Source organism: Carassius auratus, unplaced genomic scaffold (genome assembly GCF_003368295.1).
Source record: "Carassius auratus strain Wakin unplaced genomic scaffold, ASM336829v1 scaf_tig00002951, whole genome shotgun sequence".
Lineage (NCBI taxonomy): Eukaryota > Metazoa > Chordata > Actinopteri > Cypriniformes > Cyprinidae > Carassius > Carassius auratus.
Window position 1 is genome coordinate 63993 of NW_020523497.1, and position 24365 is coordinate 88357.

The 24365-nt window shown below is 38.0% G+C and overlaps 1 protein-coding gene across 4 annotated transcripts in view; it reads right to left on the bottom strand.

Annotated features, from left to right (window-relative positions):
• Window positions 1-24365, bottom strand: part of LOC113070059 (dachshund homolog 2-like) — a 159617-nt gene that overhangs the window by 23339 nt on the left and 111913 nt on the right. For 2 of the 4 annotated variants that reach the window (XM_026243219.1, XM_026243218.1), the window contains exons 4-7: window positions 3815-4039; window positions 2302-2474; window positions 1272-1407; window positions 944-1018 (exon numbers count right to left, since the gene is read on the bottom strand). In XM_026243219.1, the coding sequence (XP_026099004.1) occupies window positions 944-1018; window positions 1272-1407; window positions 2302-2474; window positions 3815-4039 (609 nt within the window). The remainder of the gene's footprint in view (window positions 1-943; window positions 1019-1271; window positions 1408-2301; window positions 2475-3814; window positions 4040-24365) is intronic. The other 2 variants (XM_026243221.1, XM_026243220.1) reach the window with 1 other exon arrangement.

Genomic DNA, 24365 nt, shown 5'->3' on the forward strand with positions numbered 1-24365 from the left:
TGAGAAAACGTGGTCCGTGACCTAAATTTCCTGGGTCCTGCATTCTTTTCTCACCCCTGCAGTAAATGTGGCATGCTGCACTTTTAAAAACAAGAGTCTGCTGCACTGCTGTATTCATGTATAAGTGTTTGTGTGTGTTTAGGGTGGATTCTTTTCCAGACGCATGAATAAAATATGGTTGGAGGCCAGGTGCACACTGAATCTCTTTAAGAGAGCCTCGGGGCATCTTTGCATCGTCTCCTCCCAGCAGCCCTGTGTGTGATGTGCGTTAGGGGCCACCACCTGCTGTTCCAACACACACTCGCACACAAGTTACACTCCAGAATAGTGCCCACACACACAACACAACATTTGAGATTCTCAAACACACACACCTGCATATCATTGTGTCGTACAAAAAGAGAAAAAGATTTTCTTATAATGATGAATTGTGCATTTAGCTGCTCTAATAGCTCTCTTACACTCATCTACAACGCCACCCAAAGTGATTTCGTACATATGGTTTTCTATAAATTTAGATTTAGTGAAAAAGTTATTGATGACTCATGATTAAGACATTCATATACAGATTTCTCAAACAAATGTGCACATTACTCTGTAAAGCATTTTTACTTTCAATGAGGACAAAGAAATTACTTGGCAGTGCAAACTTGCATTGTGGTGTTAAAGTATGGTTACATTTAATGCTGCATTGCAAAATGTCACTGGTGAAATCCAGTCATTTCTGTAGGAATCTGTGCAATGGGGAATTTAGCAAATTTGCAGATTTTACATTGGGTTTCCAACACAAGTTTGTTGTGCAACAGAAATGTGCTTCATGCATCATTGCAGTACTGACATTAAAGCTTTTTTGTTTTGTTACTGCACTCGTACTGAATATGCTGCAAGCGAGCGACACACAGTGGTATAGACAGTGTTTAGTGTGCTGCAGTGAGGAACTAACCTTTGTCTTTAAGGATTTTCTTCATATTGATGCCGTTGTCTCGCTCTGGTAGTTCTCCATCAGTCGGGTTCAAAACTGCACACATAAAGAGAAAGCATGCATCCTCATAGTTGTCCCCAGAAGTGATGTAATTGCCTCCCATTGGGATCATTCTGGAATCGTGTCATTTGTAACGTTTTTGTTTTGTTATGCCTTTTTCATTCAAAAAAAGTTTTCTTTTGTGAGTGGGTTAGTTTGTAGTCATTATAACTGGCTTTATAGTAAATGATCAGTCTATGGTTTGTTATCATTTAAACTAAATGTGTATAATATGTGTGTCTGTACTGACCCAGGCGTTCAGGACTCTGTGTGTGTGGGTTTGGGGAGCTGGACACACTACTGCTGGGGTGGGAAGAGGGCTGTGATCCGGGACGATGGGTTTCCTCCAGAGATGGAGCAGGAGACGGACTGTCCTGTACACACTCCTGACACACACACACACACACACACACATACAAAGATTCAGTTCACATATTCTTTACAAATGACTCAAACAGTCCAGCCATTTTAAATGAAAACAAAAAAGTACGTTGATTTTTTAGCTTGAAATTAAATAAATGTTACCTTAAAATATAAAAACTCACTGATATTATTTTATCGTTTTAGAGCATTTCTCATCTAATTTTTACGAAACCAAATTATCTTTCATTTCTATACAGCAATTGCCTTATTGTGTTCATTTATTTTTCATCTGGGGCAAATTTGATTCTTAAAACATAAGTCCAAAATTGTATATGTTTTCAGAGTAAAAATACATTCTGTGCATTATATTGTGGTACCCAGAGAGGAAGCTATTGTTACAGGATTTTAAATGCATTTAATTATCTATATAAGCATGTGTACTGTACACCTTGGGCCATTTCTGCATCTCTGAGAAAAACACAAGTGTCCTCCTCCAGCTGTAAATTGACACACACTCTCCTCTCAGGGGGAACATGGCAGTAAGATAACAGATAGTGTTTGTCTTTAAAGTCTACATCTAATATTCCCTAACACGTGCTCCGCATGGACCTAACAGAACATTTATTCTGTTATTCCTCCTCGGAGTATTTCGAATCAAACTCTCTCTTGTAGAAATGAAGATGGTTTGGTATACAGCTCTCTCCCAGGTGTTAAATGGCTCGTAGAGCGAGACCGGCTCGTATCATCGGAGCAAGACATCAATCTGAGGGGATCTGCGGTCCTCTGACTGATGTTCTGTGCGCGCGGTGTAAATGAGCTGACTCTAGCGGAGAGATCTGAGTGCACATTAGAGTCCTAATGAATGGCTTCTCTGCGTTCGCCCGCTGAAGTCTCCACTTTGTTGCTGCGCGTGTTACCTTGATGACGGACGATCCTGCTCTGGACAGGGGGCTGTGCATCTGAGCAGCTGCGGCCATGTTGGCGATGGTGTTCAGGTGGTTCATCTGGTTCATTGCCATGGCAACGGAGGCAGGCGGCAGACTGACGGGCAGCAGTGGGTGGGGCATCATCATAAACGGCAGGTCCAGCCCTGAAAGACCACGACAGAGACAGGGAGAGACTGTTTGTATGGAACTTAGTTGGTAAGCTGCGATGCACTAATCACTTCTGTTTTCATAGTTTTCACATGACATAAAATCTTTACCCTAGAGGGCAAAACTAAGACAGTGATATTAACACACCATGTGAACTTTATGCATTTAGCAGACGCTTTTAGCCAAGGCGGCATTCAGGTTATCAATTTTTACATATCATGTGTTCCCGGGGAATCGAACCCCCAACCTTGCGCTTGAAAAAGCAGCGCTCTACCAATTGAGCTATAGGAAAACGTAACTTTTTTAACTTGTATGCTAAGCATTTTCCTATAGAAAACTAGTATAAAGAAAATGCTTAATGTGATTTTTTTTTTTTTTTTTTGCATTAAAATATTAATACCGGAGGACCAAATTCAGCATTCAGATTATTACTAAAACATTCGGTAGCACTTTATTTTACAGTCCTGTTCCTTATGTACATACTGTGTACTTATTATAGTAATTACAATAACTATGTAATAACTAGGTATTTACCCTAAACCTAACTCTACCCCATGTAGTTACCTTGTATTACCAGAACTTTCTTAAATGAGTACACTATAAGTACACATACTGTAAAATAAAGTGCAAACAAACATTCTATGTACAGGCAAGCAGATGAACCCAGAACATGAACATGATATTCTGTGCTCATCTGTGTGTATATTACATGCATCATCATCACAAAGGTTGAGTTTTGATCTTTTAATACTAATGTTTTAGAATGACGCGCTGTTTTAGTGATTGAAAATCTGCAGCAGGTGCTACACATGTCTTTGTTAGTTTTTCATCTTTTGAGAGGTGATCTAAATATTGGTGGCTTGAAACATATGGAAAATTGACCGGCCTGTGCGGCAGTTCAATGGATGACTGAACGCTATGAATATTGACAGTTTTTCTATTTGAAAGGTGATGTTAAAATACTCTACCAAAACAATCTCACCCGCCTGACACAGCAACACTGGCTCAACCAATGGCATAACTATCTGACTGTCTGACCAATGGATTGTGTAGGTGAAGGAAAATAATATTTTACAATCCAGTCAAATCCAAATAGATCAAATCAGTGTTTTCTTCCTGGTTTCACTCAAATGATATCACATTAGTAAAATGTGCATGCTTTTTTGTGTAAACGAAGAACAAGAAATACACTTGAAATGTCATGAATACACTACACAGTCTAAAAGCAAAGAATGAGTGACTAACACAACGTGTAGCTGAGTCGGGCTGAGCAGAATCAATACACTTGGAGCTGGTGATCGAGTGAATGAGTGGATGTAATGAATGAATGACTCACGGTTAGCCAGGAGATGACTCTGCTGTAGGGAAGAGAGATGAGACCCTGACAGGCCGTGTTGAGCAGAGAGGCCGATGTGAGCCAGACCATGCTGGGCTCCGGAGGAAGGGGGGGACTGGAGTTTCTCTTTATCCCAGGATGACTCACTGCCGCCTGGGGACAGCAGAGAGATAGAGAGGGAGACTGAGTGAGAGTCTGGAACCCTAAACAGAGCCAAAACTCCACCTGTAATCACAGAGACAAGTCTGGGGTAGAAACCAAAACCAGGGCTTCTCTTGTTCTGTCGAAATAAATCTTTTGATTTGTACTATGCAAATAATGTTCAGCAATGTAATTTAAAGGGAAATTATATGATCAAACATAATTTGCTCAAAAATATTATTTGATAAAAAATACAGTAAAAATGTAATACTGTAAAAATGGTTTTCTATTTTAATATAATCTCAGCATTCATTACTCCAGTCTTTAGTGTCGCATGATTTTCCAAAACATGATTCAAATATTTGATGATTTGGTGCCCAAACATATTATGAAGATATGTCACATATATAAATTAATATTCCACCCTATAATGAACATTTTGTCATTAATCTCTTACCCCCCCATGTCATTCCCAACCCATAAAAGCTTTGTTCGTCTTCGGGAACACAATTTAAAATATTTTGGATGAAAACCGGGAGGCTTGTGACAGTCCCATAGACTGCCAAGTAAATTACAATCTCAAGGTCCAGAAAAGTATGAAAGACATCATCAGAACAGTTCATCTGCCATCAGTGATTCAACTGTAACATTATGAAGTCACAAGAATACTGTTTCAAAGTGAAGAAAACAAAAATAACAACTTTATTCGATGCTTTTCCTACTTTTTTTCTGGACCTTGAGAGTGTACCTTACTTGGCAGTCTATGGGACAGTCACAAGCCTCCTGGTTTTCATCCAGAAATCTTATATTGAAGACGAACAAAGCCTTTACGGGTTAGGAACAACATGGGGGTAAGTGATTAATGACAACATTTTTATTTTGGGGTGGAGTATCCCTTTAAAAATAGATTATAATAAGTATAAAAATGAAGCCTATTTTTAGGACTATTAGTATTTTTTGTATTGTGACATTTTCATGACATATTTTCCCATTACTTTAATGTGTCTCAAAGTTTTAATTTTGAGCTTGTTTAATTTTACATTATTGTAATGTTTTTATGTAAATGAGCAGAAATTTTAATCAGAACAACATATACTATACAGTGGGTACAGAAAGTATTCAGACCCCCTTAATTTTTCACTCTTTGTTATATTGCAGCCATTTGCTAAAATCATTTAAGTTCATTTTTTTTTCCCTCAATGTACAAACATCACCCCATATTGGCAGAAAAAACACAGAAATGTTGACATTTTTTCACATTTATTAAAAAAAGAAAAACTATAATATAACAAAGTGTGAAAAATTTAAGGGTGTCTGAATACATTTCGTACCCACTCTATATATATTTATTAGGGCTGTGCAAAAATCGAATGCGATTTGCATGCACATCTCATCAGTAAAGACGCTCCTGTAATTAGAAGTATATCCCCAGCGTTCAGATCAGGGTTGCCAGGTTTCCACAACAAATCCTGCCCAGTTGCTTCTCAAAACTAGCCCATTCGCGCTTCCAGAGGGTTCCCGATAAAAAATTGCTTCCCGGGCTTAAAATATACCTTTTTTTTTTTTTTTTTGCATGGTAGCCTTGGTAAAATTCGCATTTTAGGGGCTAAATATCACGTTATTTGTATTGGGGTCGCTTTGACCCGCGGTCCCGTGGACATGAAAAACAACCACAGACTTGGCAACACCAGTTGGCATTTACTACACCGAGCCGTAATTCACTGACAATCTACACAAAATCGATGTTAAAGTCGCAGGCGACTTTGTGTTAGTTGTCGGTAGACTACGGCTCTGTGTAGTAACTGCTGCTCCACCTGAACCAGTGTTGCCAAGTCTGTGATTGTTTTTCATGTCTGCGGTTTGAAGCAACCCCAATACCAACAACGTGATATTTAGCGCCTAAAATGCGAATTTTACCAAGGCAACCCTGCTAAAAAACTTCTATTTTAACCCCAGGAAGTAATTTTTTATCGAGGAACCTCCTGGAGGCGCGATTGGGCTAGTTTTGGACCAGTTTTAAGAAGCAACTGGGCAGGATTTGTTGTGAAAACCAGGCAACCCTGATCTGAACGCACGTGCTGGAGATATACTTCTAATTACAGGAGCATCTTTACTGATGAGATGCGCATGAAAATCGCATTCGATTTTTTGCACAGTCCTAATATATATATATATATATATATATATATATATATATATACATCCTAAAGGCTGCACAAAATCCCATCTCTCCTCAGGCTGTTAAAGAGTTAACCCATCTGCCAATCACTCCGAGCTCATCCCAGAACACATGACATCTGGGAATTAATCACTGGAATGAAATGCAGCAGAAAAGCTAGTTGCAAAGTGCCATAAAACAACTTAAGTTGAATTAGTTGAGAGAAGAGGGAGAAGGAATGCAAAGCAGAGGAGAGGAAATCATTGTCTAATTCTGCCTAATAAGCAACGGAGGTCCTACGAGTGATCCAGCAGATGGTGTTTTTGCAACAGACTGCAGTGAGTGATTCTTTTAATAATAATACGAATTAAAATCTCTCTCTCTAGAACGCGGGGGCGCCGTTCATCAGGGAGCCGTTTGAATGAGCAGGAGAAAAGCGCCTGATAAAGTAATAGCTGTGCCCAAACACCTGAGGCCGAGTGGAGAGTGCGCGTACACATGTGTTTGTGTGCGAGATGAGCGAGGAAGACGGCTGATGAAACACAAAACGATGAGGGAAGAACCGTGTGTTCATGACATTTGATATCAATACTCAATCCATAAGCAATACGTGTCCTGTGTAATGAAGTCGTAATAGGATGTAAACTGCTTTAGAATGAATTCTGAAGCCGTTTGTGAGGCCCATCAGTGTGTAATGATGCATAGATATCACTGTAATCAGTTTTATTGTCCCTTCAACATCAAACTGAACGTTACAACAAAAAACTGAATGTTATCCACACTGGATTTTTTCGAAAGTTGCTTTGTAATCGCCTAGAATCAGATTCATGTTTAAAGTAACATAAATTAGAGTAATATATTCATATAAAAAACAACCAACAGATAACAGAGAAAAAGTATGAGGTTTTCAGGTATGGTCAGCAGATGATGAGTTTTATTTTTGAGTGATCTATCTCTCTTGAAGAGATGAAGAGAAACAGAATGCAAAAGTGTTTGAGGTTGCAAATGCCATATAACCTATATTTGCTCTTGTCTAATATAATTAATTTCTGAACATACAAGCCCAGCTCTGAGGTCCTGTAGTGTAGGTGCTAAAAAAGCCAACGGGTGTTTCTTCAGCTATGGCCATTTTTAGCCCTGTGGACTCAATTAAAACATACTTTTCACACACGTTCTAGTTTATTTTTATTTGTCTACTAACAATGTTCAAGAGACGATATACATATATCCTGGGATAATTTATTTAGTTCTCACCACAGTGTAATTTTCTTCATATCTCAAATAATTTGTTGCATTTAATAACCTTCTCTTTAATAACATTCTAAAAAAGTTTGGGAAAATTGGCTCTTTTATGTTGCTAAGGTTTCATAGCACTTCATTGTCAATTTGAGCAGTTTTTTCATGCTTTTACAGACTGAAAAATGAAATGCATAGATAGATAGAAAATTGATTAATTATAAATCGATCTTAAAATAGTTTGTTGTGGTGTACATCACAACTGAGGCATGTAAAACGTAAAAGATATTACGCAATAATTCAAAAGCTAGGGTCAGTAAAATTTGTATTCTGTGAGGATGCATTCAATTGATGATAGTTACAGTAAATACATGTGAAAAGATTTCTATCTCAAAATAATCCTAAAAAATGAAGCAGCGACTGTTTTCGACATTGTTAATAATCAGAAATGATTTTTCAGCGGCAAATCAGCATATCAGAATGATTTCTAAAGGATCATGTGACACTGAAGACTAGAGTAATGTTGCTGAAAATTCAGCGATGCGTCACAGAAATACATTTCATTTTAAAATATTTAAAAACCGATACTTTAAACTGTAATATATATATATACACACACACACACACATTCATTACATATAATTCAGCCCTTGGGTAATAAAGAATAGTTGAAGAAATATCCTCATGCACATGTATGCATGAGTTTGTCTCATAACAGAAGCTTTGTAATGATCACAATGAGCATATCTCCACACTTCTAAAGAGGCATATCTCGGTTTTATTATATATCCCATAACTCAGTGATGTGACCTCTGTAAGAGGCTAACTGCAGTAAAAGACCTTTAAAAGGTGTGTGTGTGTGTGTGTGTGTCTGTGTGTGTGTGTGAGAGAGAGAGAGAGAGAGAGCATGCAGTAGATCAGAGTGAGTGTTGAGTTGAACTATCCACAGCTCTGGTGCTGATGGCCTATTTGGGTTCGGTCCAAGATCTCCTCCAGTGTTGGCTGCTAAAGTAATTAGCCTAAAAGTGATGCCAGCCAGTAGAGATAGAGGAAGCGCAGGCAAGCACGAGAGATGGAGAGTGTCTGTGTTTCGGCATCCCGTCCAGTCGTCAGTCATGCTTTGAGAATGTGTCCGTCACTGCGATGCTCCTTAACCACACGCTGACAGAGCTGGTTAACTGCATCCCTTTTTAAAAAGTCTGCTGTAATTGCGACACGCATCTGTGTACATGTGAGGAGAAACACCATTCTCTGCTACCCTGATTTGAGACTCAAAAAGATACACATATTGAGACTTGGAAATCTGTGTCAACCATTATGCCTTTCAAACATTTATATCTAAATCATTAACACTTCAGTGTTTTCTGTGATCGAATGCACCCGCGGTCTGACACAACACTCGCAGTCACACACTCTCTGCCTTTATTTACAGTTCATTCAAGGTATCTGATCACTATGTGTGCTCCTGGGGACCTCGGGTGTTGTTAGCTCCATGCTTTTGCCATTTGACGTCAAGAGTAGCAAAGACTCATGAATATTAATTAGGTGGTGCACAAATAATTCAAAATGACTCCTTACTGTTATGATGAATAAATACTCAGTGTGGCATGTTGATCCAGAAATCAGGCACATAAAACAAATTCCCATCATTCTCACTGACTAATTTAAGAGGTCAAATGAACTTGACCATCTGCATTTGATCATTTCATACCTACATCTGTTGCTGTCAGGCTTGGGTTTTTGTAGGTAAGTGGTGAAACAATCAGCAAATGAACCCCAATGATGAGTAGTTCTTTTTTTTTTTTTTTTCGCTTTTGAGTATAAGAGACTCTTGGTTCTTTTTTTCTAATCATAGAATTTTTTATCTAGTAAAAAAATATATATATACAAAAATTGTAGTCGTGTGTCAGAAGATGCATATCAGAATTGGGAATACATTTGTTTGCATTATATTTCTTCACTTCTGCAGAAAATGCAGTGCACTCCACAAATGTTAACAACTGCAACAACCACTCAACAAAACATAAAAAAAAAATCACTTCAGCACATATTTACAACATAATTTAATGAATAAATGCTTCTTTGAATTAGGTAAATGCCTGATGCAAGCTAATTTATGAAGTATTAAGGCAAAATCAAACTTATTCCACCCATCTCCACCATAAATGACGCCTATGTTCAGCTGAGGTTGTCTGCACATGAGAACCACCGGATGTTTTTCAGCCAGATCACATATATTTAATAAAAAAGACAATGTATGAAATTGTATGAAAGACGATTTCCATGAAATTTGTGATCCAAAAGGCATAAGGAATAAAAGCCTATAAATAGATTAAGCCCGTTACCGCCACTGAAAAAAAAATGATATAAACTTGCAATAACGACTTTTTCTCTGAATTGCTTGATCTAAACTCACAATTGCAAGATAAAAACTTACAATTCTGACTTTTTTGTATCACAAATTTGAGTTTATATCTCGCAATTATTACTTTTTTCTCATAATTGTAATATAAACTCTCAATTGTGTGTTATAAAATCAGAACTGTGAAAAAAGTCACAATTTTATCTCCCGGTTCAGACTTTATAACATGCAGTTCTGACTGTAATCTGACAATTATAACTTTATAACTGGCAACCTGCGAGTTTATAATGCACAATTATGAGATAAAAAGTCGCGATTACATTTTTTATTCAGTGGCACAAACGAACTTCAATATCGACTGGATAAAGTGCAGCATAGTTTAATAATTTTAAGTTTGTCACTCATGTTCGTAACGTCGTGATTTACATGTTAGCTGGTTGGTTTTGTTTAAAAAGATCATGTTAAAGCCCTATCAAAAAAAATTATGGAAGGAATACTCCCAGAATACCGCTGAAAAAGTAGATGGGCACTGCTGCACTTTATTACACAAAACTGTTAAATGGCGTCAAAAGTCTCAGCGCTGTCAAACTGTTAAACTTATTAGTTGATGTCCATAATTAAAAATACCACATATAAGCCTTGACGATATATATGGATCGACGCTAGTCCTAACCCTTTATTTGTGGGATAAAGAGACAAGCAGTTTCCTCTTCCTTTGAACCGCTGAAGTGGAGTGTTTGTTGGCCAGTCAGACTCACCATCTGGCACCTAAGCCTGCCTCCACCTACAGAGTCCCACCGTTCACTGCCTGGAGACTCAAGTACATGCGTGTGTGTGTGTGTGTGTGTGAATAATAGAACACTGGGCAGCGCATTAGCACTGAGGTCAAAAGTACGGTCTCTTAAAAGGCTCACGGCATTAGTAAGCACAAAATATGGCTCAGAAAACAACACAGATCAAAACAAGAGCAAGCAAGCTTTGATCAGAGAAATATACAAATATTCCAGTGTTTTGAGGTGGGTCATTACTTTATTTGTGGCTTGTGAATCATCTTCTCCGCCGTGTTGTTTGGGCCCCTGATGGGTTTAGGGTCTTCAGGCCCCTGTTTGAGCGGTCACATGTGTTGATGGTTGGCCCTGTCAGTGTGTGGGACAGTAAACACTCTGTGGGCATGTTTTGGTGACATATCAGGACACAACTCTGTATAATGACATGGGTATGACACAGGTATTACAAGGAGAGGGTGACTTATGAGGACATAACCCGTGTCCCCATTTTTCAAAACGCTTATAAATCATACAGAATGAGTTTTTTTGAGAAAGTAAAAATGCACAAAGTTTCCTGTGATGGTTAGGGTTAGGGGTAGGGTTGGTGAAGGGCCATAGAATATACAGTTTCTACATTATAAAAACCATTACGCCTATGGGATGTCCCCACTTTTCACAAAAACAAATGTGTGTGTGTGTGTGTGTGTGTGTTTATGCTTTTGGTCAGTGAAAAATCAGCAAGTGTGCGTGTGTGTTTACTCCAGACAAAACAACATCCCGGGCTAAGCTTATCACACTCCAGAACGGAGAGGATTCTGGTCTGGTACTTGTGTCAACATGGTCCAGACAAGTGTGACAATAAAATGCTCAATCATTGATAAGATTTCTCAAAGAGAAACCCTATTTGTTACTGGTTGGACAATATGGACATCCCACCTGAAGCTCCATTGGCTGAGCCAATCTAGGAATGACAATTTAGCATTTGTGCACTTCCAGATCCATCGTGCCTAAGGTTTTTTTTTTTTTTTTTCAACATATTTTCATATTTTCTTTTCTTTTTTTAAGCCTTTACTTAAGTGATACGTGACTAACTGGGACTACAGAGGTTGTCTTAAACATCATCACATGAACAGGAAAACTCTCTAGTCCACTGTTAAAGCCTTATTCAGACCCTCCAGGATTTTGTGATTGCTGAATTTAATCGCAAAATCAAGCAAACTCAAAATTTTCACAAAAGTCTGCACATTTTCATAATTGCCGCAATTTTTCCCTAGAATTTGGGCTTAGACGTGTCCCGTGACGTCATCGCAATGTGCATTCAGTCAAAGAAAGGTTGTTTCTCAGTTCAAAAAATGGAAAGAACAGCCTTGTGTTCTCATCATGAATGATGTACAAGAGCTAAATTCGATAAACTAACCGAAAGTGGACGAAATCCGCACTATTAGTTTGAGCGCAGACGCACAGTTTATTCGCTCGAGCCGGAGCTGTGGGCTGATCTAAATCAAGCGACACTGATATACACAGCGCTGGGAGAGACAGTGAAGAGAATTATAATGCACAAACAAACCATCGAATATTATAATGCATTTTAACTTCAGTTACAATTATTTGTGAAAAGATGATAAAGCATTTTAAAAACATTTATGATTAATTTTAACAGTACATAAAGGATTCAAGTAAAATGATTTTTAAACTTGGTACTAATATGTATACATCTTCACAAGTAAAAGACAATATTAGTGTTGAACATAACCTTTCTTTATTGTGTTGCATGTCAGTGTACACTGTCAAGAACCAATATACAGTACTCCGAGTTACTAGCTGGAAGGGTCAGAGAGTTTGTTTCAAACAACAAACCCCTGAAGTCATACGTGTTCAAGCAGCAAAACTCACTGTGTTGCTTTGATTCTGCTGTCTATTTAAAACTAAACATATTGTGCAACACACACATTCATTAATATGGTTGTGCAGGCAAACCTTACAGTCTCATACACACAAACACACACACACAAACTGTCCGGGAGCACATTAACAGCTTGTAGCGGGTACAGGCAGAGGACGGCACACTGGCACTCTGTTTGTCATATTTCTTGTGGGCCTCGCCATCTGCCGGGGTGGCATTTTCATGGCTGTTTACCCTGACTCCCGCCAAGGAATCATCTGCCACCGCATAATGCAGCCCGCAAAAAAAAGGGGGGGATTAAGTTGGTAATGCAACTGAGACTATTGCTAATTTGGTGTAATTGGGAAGAAATGAAGATAAATGAGGGCGAGAGAAGGAGAGGCAATCAGTACGGCAGGCAGTACAGCTGTGCTTTTGGCCAAACTCAGCCCTCCCGCCCTCCCCCCTTCTGAGCGTCACCCCCCTGCCACGTCACCCCGTGCTCAACAAGGTGCATGCAAATCCAAGCTAATGACAAATAGACTGGGCTGACATCCACAGCACAGGTTATCTGGTCATCTCGCTGGTGTGGATTTCAGCTTATGGGTTTAAACAGATGACCTTCACATGAGAAATTAAAATAAAATAAAAATACACTGTTATATGTATGTATGTATATTTGTGTTTGGGTGTATATATTTATAACAATGTATTGTTTTTTTTTCTTAAAGAGTAAGAATTTTATTATTATTTTTTTTATTTTTTTATTTTTTATTTATTTACAAAGTACATTTTCTTTTAAATTACGTTTTCTTTCCAGTTTAAGTTATTTTAGCACATCAAGTTAAACATAAAAAATGGGAAATTAACTTTGTCAACTAGTTGATAAAAATAACTTTTATTTTATTTTCAATTAGACATATAATAATCCTGGGCAAAAATAATCTGGTTATTAGGATTTAATCTGGTATTTTGGTTGATAGGTCTGATATATTGCTAATTTGCAATACTACTATATTAATCAAAATTGTAATCTAAGTGTACTGTATATGAGTGATCATACTGGTATCAGACAATAATAATAAATAAATAAATATATTATTCATATTGGTTTAATTAGGCTGATATATTTAGTTGATATCAGGACCTTTTTCAAGTTTAAAGTATGTCATATTAAAAAAAATAATAATTCATGTTTTCTACTGAATACTATATTGTTTTTATGCCTGATATATCGCTTGAAACTTATGAATACAATGTGTGAATATTAAGTTAGTGATTGTTTTCATCAGGCAAAATTTAAAACAAGCCATCATATTGGTTATTTATTTTAAAAATTGTAAATTTAACAGGATCTGGCAAATTTTTGGTGCATCGCTAAATTGAGAAAAATCAAGATTTAAAATTCAAATAAATATTCTGATAATTGAAATTAAATACCCTAATTTAAATGGAATCTTTCATAAAAAATAAATAAATAAAGTTTGTGTTTGATGCTGCACCTGGTTTTAGCCCCATAAGAGATTTTATTTGAAATATGGTGCAGTATGTCATCTGACATAACCGCTATCTTTTAAGTCTGAAAGGATATCTTGTCTTAGTGTAACATACTGGTTCAGACATGTTTTGCACTGTTAAGAGAGACATCTGTGTCTGTCTTACATGTTTTAAGCCTGATGGCGGTGTGCGTACATGTGTCAGTGAGTGGCAGCGTGTTTTCAGTGCCTTGTGGGGAGCCCGCTGAGCTCTCTATATCCATCTACACTGTGCCAGACACCCCTCTGGCTGGCCTCCCTGCAGTATCCACCCTGCTCTACCCAGATGTCCCCACACACACCCTGACACACCTCACACACTACAGCACCCTGAGGAGGACAACCTTCACGGCTATCCATCAGTTTCAGCTGCCATGGAGATGTGACATCTGCGTGTATCTCCATTCAGTTTCACTGTATGTGAATGATCTGCACTGTGCGATATGATGCAAGCAGGTAACAACACCTGCTCTGGAATAGAGGACACAGGACAGTAGGAGAGGGTGGGGGTAAGATGTGCCACTTTCAGATTGCCCTCTATGAAAATAGAAATGATGTCAAACAAATATACTTACTTATATGTCAGGATGTCTGCTATCAACTCAATTTTGAAGAAAGCGTCTATAATTTAATGCCATACAATTTTGCCCACATTAGTGGCAAGTTGAATCATTGAGGGAAATATGAAAATGTTTGTTTTAAATAAAAATATGAACACAGATGGGGATCAAATCAGTTTACTAATGTTGCTGGAAAGCACCTTGACAAGTCAACCTCAAATATTCTCCTGTTTCATGTTGCACCTAATACAATACACTGCATCTAACTGTTAACATCCATTCCAGGTCAGCTTGATAGATTCAGCGCAGAGCAACGGTTAATTTTATTAGGTAGAGCAACTCACTCGCAAACAGCTTTGTAGAAGATATGTTATGATAACTAAGATGACACAAAAGCATGGACGTCTTTTACAAGTTTATGAAAACACCTCCGCTCAAAGCCCCATAGGAGTTTGGGGTTCAAAAATAAACTATTTACACAAAATAACAAAGAAGTAATAATGAAGAAGAGCGATCAAGGGGGAAAAACATATAAGTTTTAAGTCATTAATTCCCTCCCTGAACAATGAGAGAGCAATTCACAAGAGGCCTAATGTAAAAGTGTTTGAATTGAAAGTGAAAATGATTAAAGAGCTCTTTTAATGAAGTGTTAATTGCTGTGAGAAGTAGGTAGAAGTTTGGAGGAGATGCACTGCTTTGACCGGAGTGAAGCTACAGCAAAAGCCCATTTCTACACTGATAGAAAGCTAAACACCATATAAGATTATATGGTAACACTTTAGTATAGTGTCCAATTCACACTAATAACTAGTTTCTTATTAGCATGTCTATTATTAACATATTGGCTGTTTATTAGTGCTTATAAAGTACATATAATGCATGACATCCATAATCCTACCCAATACCCTAAACTTAACAACTACCTTATAAACTATTAATAAGAAGCAAATAAGGAGTTAATTGTGGCAAAAGTCATAGTTAATGGTTAGTTAATAGTGAGAATTGTACCCTAAAATAAAGTGTGACCGATTATTTTAATGATCAAGTGACAGAGTCCTGGTGAAAACCAAGTGACAGAAAATTGGAAAATGGGAACATGGATGCATCCTTAAAACCTACTGTAGGTGAGCTTCTGGATCTCCATGCCTTAGTTTAGCCTTGATTCAAAGTGAAAAAGTGAAAGTGAAAGTGAAGTGACATTCAGCCAAGTATGGTGACCCATACTCAGAATTTGTGCTCTGCATTTAACCCATCCGAAATGCACACACACAGAGCAGTGAACGCACACACACACACACACACTGTGAGCACACACCCGGAGCAGTGGGCAGCCATTTATGCTGCGGCGCCCGGGGAGTAATAGCACTAAAGGCTGATTTATACTTCTTTGTCGTACCTACGCCGTAGCCTACTCATATGCTCACTCCCTTACACCATAGCCTGACATGCAACTCTCCAAAAATCTAACAGCGCCTAAATTCTATGCAGACACCGTCACTGCTATAATGCTTCTCCGATGAGCTGCTTCTTCAGCTTTTGTTGTGGAACTGCCTGTTACACCAGCAACAGGCCCACAGACATTGCAGACTAGCGTTTTGCATGTGCCCGTCAACGCGGACTAGTATAAATGAAAACTGATAGGCTAGTAGGTCCGATGCATAAGTATAAATCAGACTTAAGTGCAAAAATATTTGATTTCATATGTGAGAGAACGTCTACACACATTTCACTATATACATGAGACCCATACATTTTATCCGAAAAAAGAAAATTTAAGCGGACCAAGGACAGAGCCATGGTGGACAACAAGAGACAAAAAGTTGGAAAATGGGGAACAAGAATGAATCCTAAAGGTGATCTTCTGAATCTCACTTATTCAGCAAATAAGTTACTACTCTTGCAGAGGGATATCAACAATGAATGATATTTATACCTCCACCTACAGCTGAATATTCAACATCTCATCATCATCCTCGCTAACTGAGTCCTATATTGTGTTTCTCATGGGCCTTTTGTGCTGCATAAGATGGCACAGTCTTTCACTTACCCTTATCACAGACAAAAATTAATGGCCATCAGAGAACTCTGTTCTCTTTGAACGGTTTGCGGTGACTAGCCTTTGATCATAAGTAGTGCTCACTTCACAGAAAGCCTGAAAAGATGTCTCTTTGATATCTCCCTGCGTTTACATATCAATGAGCACCACAGAAGATGGGGGCCCAGGCGACTCTCTTGTGCTAAGCTTTTGGGAAATGTGGCTTAGAGGATACATGTTGACCAGTAAATGCATACATATGTCAGATAATTTCATAGATGAGGCTGCGAAGCCACCTTCATCCAGAAGCAAGGACTCTCCAAGTGTTTTATCTCAATAGACTGTGGCTCATTTGACTGTTTTGTAGTGGAGAGCCCCACGTCTTTATGGGCTTTCATTAGACATAATTTTGAAGCTCATTTGAAATCAATCCCCCTTCGGACCCTCACACCACCTCCGGTGTCGGCCGGATGAAAAATGAGTCGGGGCAATGGTGCTTCGGGTAGCCCCCTGTCTGTCCTGCTTGGCCCTGTCCGTTAATACAGCATCATCTGGTCGAACGGACGTGCAATTCCCACATCTCATTACCGACAGGAACAGTGGGTCATTACACGGGATGGATTCCCATTAGCTGAACTGAGAGTTTGAGACTAAATACATAAGCTTTGGACACAAGCACATACTCACAAGCACTTTGTTACATACTCCTCAGCCACTCTTAACTTGTTACTTGTTCACATACTTTCTGGATGAGAGGAATGCAAAAATGACTTTATTTGAGCACTTAAGGTAGACAGCAGTATTTTGAACACATTCAAAAAGCAGGCACTTAAAGGAATAGCTCACCCATAAATAAAAAATAAAATAAAAAAAAGTAAAAAAATATTTACTTACCCTTGGGTCGTTTAAAAGATGCATACTGTTTTACTGTTTTGTTTTTTACTATATAATGAAAAAGTATAATTTTTTCCAAAATAGTAGTGCAGCTTGTGCCTTTGGACGGTTCATAATGACTGGGGGCTGTGTGAACTATTCCTTAAAGTCTTTCCTTTAGTGTAAATCCCTAAAAATTAAGTCTCCTCAATGAAAGCAATTTAGGGGCATGTTTTCCCCAAATGAAATATATACAACATATCTCTCTTATCTCTCTTAAGAGGAGTTCATTCTCGATGATGCATTAATTCAGGATGACTGCACGGTCATCTGGAAATCAAGGTAGTGGAGAGGGAGTCAGGAGTGGGTTTAACCAGCAGGAGAGCAAGGAAGATGCAGGGGCCATTGAGTGAGGATAATGCAGCTCCTTCATATGGTCTGTTGCTATATGAGCCATCTGTTTATATAACAGACTGCATCTTGATGGACAGAGTGGCTAATCAATGCAGCTCTGCTCCACAGGTTTATGTATGAAAGTATAGTGTTCAGCTGTTCAGCAGCTTCCTGCAAGCTTGAGTGTGTGCATTTGCTATTACAAATTTAAAATGGGGTATACCTGCCATGTTTATTTTAGGTATGCCGGCTTGTTTAGTAAGTGGAAATATGTGTCTGTTCAAAAGTGCTCATCTCCAGCAATGGTCAGCGAGCAGCTCCTGTCCCTGTGGGGATGGTGATTTATGGAACATTAATTTTGGATGACTGGATCCGGGCAAATATTTCCGTCAGAGGACACAGATTGGGGGAGAAAGTCAGCATGGCAGGTGAAAGAGACTAATACAACAATCAGACAAAGCAGACAATTAAAGATGTACAGATAACCTAAAATGTTAATGTATGGATAATAATTTGTAAAATCACATTTACCTCAAAATCATATTAAAATAAAATATCAAAGTAACAAAACATGATAATATGATCATGTTAAACTGTATTGCCACCTTTCAGTTTACTGATTTTAAAATTCTGGCCACGTGTGGCAATGTAGACTTCTGACTTATGAATGGCACCTTGCATACAAGAAGTTATATAGGATAATAGTTGATTAATGACCTACTCTGACCTGCCTGAACTTATAACTCAGGTAAAATGTATCTACAAGTCAAATATGAATATATTGTGATTGATTATTTTGTGTATCAAAGGTCAAACTATAACATACAGTAGCCTTTGGAATATGCAAAAATGAAGTTTTTTTTAAAGATGAAAAGGACTTTTAGAGCAGATAAAGTAAGTGGAAGAGAGAGAAAAAAAACTAATTGAAAGACTGAAATAGGTTCTTCACCTAGTTAATTACATAAGTACAAATTATATTAAAAGCACGAGATGTGTTTAGGCAGAAGAGTAATAAGTAATTCTGTCTTCATAGTCACTTCATATATTGTAACTACAAAAGGACAGAAATTTTACGGATTTCATTTCATTAAATCTTTACCATTATGTTCCTAAAAAATATAAATATAATTCCATTAAATATGCATTCAAATGTGTTTGATGTTGAATCTATATTTATATGAAATAAACTGGACTAATTCAAGGACCAGCTGCTGGTTACTCCAGATGCATTAAAGGGTTAGTTCACCTAAAAATGAAAATTTGATGTTTACCTGTTTACCCCCAAGGGCATCCAAGATGTAGGTGACTTTGTTTCTTCAGTAGAACACAACCAGAGATTTTTAACTGAAATCGTTGCAGTTTGTCAGTCATATAATATCAGTAGATGGGAATCACAGCTTTGAGAGTCATAAAAAAATACATAAACAAAACCAAATTAAAACCTGTGGCTCATGACGATACACTGATGTGTAAAGACACAAAACGATTGGTCTGTGCAAGAAACTGAATAGTATATATATCGTATTTTACCTGCATTTGCATCTTCTTCTTCTTCTTGCTTTATAGGTGCATTACCACCAACTATCCTTCAAATTGACCATTTACCAGGGCTCCGAACCGGTTCAAGGAACGAAAACGAAAACCGGATACAAACGAAATTTTGACAGGAACAGAACCAGAAACAAAATCTAATTTTATAGTTCCAAACAGAATCAAAAATTGTAATGGCTGATAACCAGTTAATAACGTTATTTTATCGTTCCATTTAATATTTGAAATTTTCTGTCATCCAATCACGAATTCCAGTAGACTCTGGCATACGCAAATATGACGCTGAAGCCAGCGAGTGAAATGTCTGCTCAGCTGTGAACTCATCATAGGCAACTTTTTTAGAGATAAATTTTTTTATTTCATTCAGAAATAGACAATGCAGACACAAAATGTTTACAAACATTAGGCTATAATAAATAATTTAATTAATTTGTAATTCAAATACATCACGAATATGCAAACTTTGATTTTGTGTCGAATGAGACCCGATGGTTTCGTTTTAGACTTAATTAGTTTTAGTTTGTCGTTAATATTGCTATAGCTTCTTATATTTTTAATTCTTGGTCTTTTCTAAATACTGTTAATTTAAATTATTTTGTTATGGAGTAAATTTCCTGGAAGCTGAACAGTTTTCATTTGCTATTAACCTCAAATTAATCCTTAGAATGAAATTTGGAGTCCACCTTTCAGATGCATATACAGCTTACTTATTATACATTTACTATTATTCTATATTCTTTATATTAAATAACATTTTAGCATCCAGATACGTCGGGAACATGGAAACATATGGATTCGTGCCGAAAGAGAGAGGTAGGCATCAGCTTCGCCTTTAGATTAATTTGCTTTTGGATTGACGTTTTTATAGCCTAAACTAATAACTGTTTTTATAATGTTTTTAAACATTTTGCTTTAAGACTACAGGCATTTTAGCCTTTATTATTTTGGAAGTAATAGGGCTATTTTTTTTTTTTACTCTCAAAACGCAATCTTATAATGTATTTTTTCTTTTAACAATGAAGCAAACATTTTTAAATGTCTTTAAAGTGTTGATAGATTTTTTTTTTTTTTTTTTTTTTTTTTTTAGTAGCTTACATTTGGCCAAAATCTAGAGATGATGACGCTGTAGCCTATTGACTGTGATTAAACTTTAGATCTCTATTTTTTACTTTTCTTTTTGAGTAAAGAAAATGCAATACTTTATTATTATTATTATATTATTAGGCAAATAATATTGTTTTAAAAAATAACGTTATTAACCGGTATTTCTTTCACCCGAACCAGTTTCGGAACGGTAATAGTATCAGAGGAACGCAGAACAGAAACTTTAAAATATCGATTCTGCTCGGAGTGAACCAATTGAATTTTTTTTTTTTTCAAGCCCTGCCATTTACAGTCTATCTACAATCTTAATTAGGAGTGATAATGGTCCATTTGAGAGATAGGTGGCGGTAATGCGCTTATAAGTCTGTGATCCGGCATTAAGCATGAAGAAGATGAAGATGCATCACATGCCGGCTGAAGAAGAAGACACAGATTCGTTTAGGACAGGTCAGACATTGTGGTTTGGTTTGGTTTTTGACTTCTAAAAGCCATGATTCCCATTACATTATATGACTGACAGACTGCAATGGTTTGAGTTAACAATCTCAGTTGGTGTTCTACTGAAGAAAAAAAGTCACCTACACCTTTGATTCCCTTTAAGCCACTGTGCTCATGTGAAAGAAATGAGTTTCGAGTCTGGCCTGCAACATGGCAATTTCATTATACACTATTTATACATTATTCTCTTTAACAAAATACAATCCTATAAGATGCATGGCTACCGCAAGTCATTATCAAACCACAGACGATCCATTGTAAGTTCCTCAGAATCCAACCGTATGCAAGTGTCCGTTTGAAACCGAACATGAAATCACATCTACAGTCAGTACAAGCATCCATTTCCACCAAAATCCTTCTTTTCCTAACAAAACCCTGACCCTGTACCCAGGTGAGCTCAACTCTGACAGAGCTACTAGAGTGATACAGGAAACTGATATTCCCCCACCTCAGCCACAAGAACAACACTGATCCCTCTTGCTCTTGACATGCTCAATATTTTACATAAAACAAAGGGTTTGCTGAGATCAGATGATGCCATTTATGGGAGCTGAGAAGGGAAAGGTGTCTCCGGGTTACAGCGGGATTCTAGGTAGGAATGGGGAAACTGGCTTATGGTGAATCTCACAAAAGAAACTTTCAAGAAATATCCAGGTCATTTTACCAATTTCAATTATTACACTTGTTCGGGACTTGTCAAGTACGCTAGTATGTTTAGCCAGTGCTACAAGAGAATACAAAAGAGAGAAAGAGATGAGCGAGTAAGGCGGTCCTCAGTGGCAACACTAGGACAATCCAATCTGATTTAATAAGAGTGACAGTTGCTCTCTGATGACAGAAAAGCTCTTGAAAGTGTGATGCAAAATGAAATAATAGGTGAGAGACAAAGAAAAGAAGAAATAAAAGTGCTGACCGCTTTGGTAGTTAAAGATTTGCAACATACACAACTCTGAGTCCCGCAATCTCTGCATGTGCGAGCTCTCTCCCTCTCTCTTTCTCCCTCTCTCTTTCTCCCTCTCTCTCTCTCTCTCTCTCTCCAGCACACACCTGTTTTCTGCTAACGCGGCAAATCACATGGCTGACAGATTCCCAAGCCTGTTTAAATAATGCATGGGATTTCTCTTTTAACTTGTCAGTCGCCCTACAAAAAATATATATCAGTTCTTTTCGGATGTCATTTGTGACAGTGATTCACCCTGACAGCTCCCCATTAGACCAATGAGTCCCTTTTCGTTTTCTCATTCTTCTACCGCCGTTCGGACAAGAAACACATGTTACTCTTTTTTTCTTTTTCTCTCTCTCTCTCTCTCTCTCTCTCTCTCACCGTCTTTTTTCTTGTTAACAGGGGTTTTCAGAGCTGTATTTATATTTAATAAATATATTAACTCACTTCACCCTCTAGTTTTGCTCCAACCATATTAGCGCAAACATTGTTCTCTGCCTAACACCGAAACTGGGCACTGGTCACAGTCACTGAACAAACTCCGGCATGCTTTGTGCTACTGGATAAACTCGGGGGTGGGAAAGGCAGACCGTCTTTTTCCATGCCAAATACTTCATCAAATCTCTTTGGCCCCTGTCATACACGCTGTTTTTTTTTTTTATTCCGTGCTGTATTCTTGTGCTCTAGTGGTGAGAGTGAAGTTAACGTTTGAACGGACCGAGTGAGGGGGGAGATTGAAATCAAGTCTATCTGTGTCGACTGCCTGCTGCAGATAGCTCAGGCTTTTTGTGGCACGATCCACACAGTGGAGGAAAAGCACAGATTAGCCGTTTCCCTTTTGAAGTTCTCCTTCAAAAAAAGCGAAAGACTCACCACTAAGAGTGAGAGGGAAGGGGTCCAAAAACACATCTTCCGGGAATGTAAATAGGGACAGGAGATAGTGCCATCGGGACATTGAGCAAGCAGTGTCTTGGCAGCCAAGAGAGAGAGAGAAAGAGAGAGAGTGAGCCAAAGAGAAAGAGGTTAAAGTTGTCGGACTGCTTCAGAAGGTGTTTTTTTTTTTAGATCAGAATCCAAGACCCCCCCTCCCCTATGGAGCCAGAAGAGTCTCAATAAAGATAAATGCACACACTACAGTCACATATGCACACACAGGATTCATAGATGCACACACATGATTCATAAATACACACACAGGATACACAAATGCACACAAAATTCACAAATGCACACACAAAATTTAACACACAAAATTTAAAAAGCACAGAAGATTCACAAATGCATACAAAATTCAGAAATGCACACAAAAATCAGAAATACACACACAATTCAGAAATGCAAACAACCTTTACAAATGCACTCAAGATTCACAAATGCACAGGACAAGATTCACAAATGCACAGGACAAGATTCAGAAATGTATTTCTGATGCACACACACATATATCTTGATTTACAAACTGCTTGCGGTCTGTGAACTTCACTGCATTTTTTTTTAAACAGGGAATGATCAGCAACCAATCAGATATCTGCCTTCTTTTAGCCAATCACAAGAATGCACCCCATGTGGGGGGATTGTTTACTTATAAGCCAATCACATGAACGTGTTCACACAGCAATTGTATTAAATTGTATGAAAATACAGATGTTTAGATTACAATTCAAGTTTATTTTTTATTATTTTTTACAAAATATAAATAAAAAAAATGTCTCAATACATATAGCCCAGTGACTGCAGAAAAAAAGTTAACCATGGATTCATAAATTTGCAATAGGCAATTGTTTCATTTTATTTAAATATTTTAATGAAAGTAAAAAAAAAATGTTTAAACCTTTTGAATATTTAAATATATCTAAATATTCTTTTGGATGCAATATAGAAGTCACTTTAATTATAATATTCAGTCCCTACATGAAGAGAGAGTCAGTGGTCCGCTTCGAGAGGAAAGTGGCTCTCTGGCTTCGAAAAGTGGGTCTGCGGCTGTCGTTCGCTTAGGAAAGTGAGTTGATCGCTGCGTGAGGAAAGTGAATCGTTCGCTCAACTTCGCTGCTTGAGGAATCGTTCGCTGAGGAAAGTGAGTCGCTCGCTGGGTGAGGAAAGCATAGACATATAAATAGTTATTTATATGTCTATGGAGGAAAGTGAGTCGTTCGCTGCGTGACTCCTGAGGAAAGTGAATCGTTCGCTGAGGAAAGTGAGTCGCTCGCTGCGTGACTCGTGAGGAAAGTGAGTCGCTCGCTGGGTGAGGAAAGTGAGTCGTTCGCTGCGTGACTAGTGAGGAAAGTGAGTCGTTCGCTGCGTGACTCGTGAGGAATGTGAGTCGTTCGCTGCGCAAAGTGGGTCGCTGGCTGCGCAAAGTGAGTCGCCGGCTGTGTGAGGTAAGTGAGTCGTTCGCTGAGGAAAGTGAGTTGTTCGCTGATTGGCTTATAAGTAAACAATCCCCCACGTGGGGTGCATTCTTGTGATTGGCTAAAACAAGGGAGATATCTGATTGGTTGCAGATCATTCCCTGT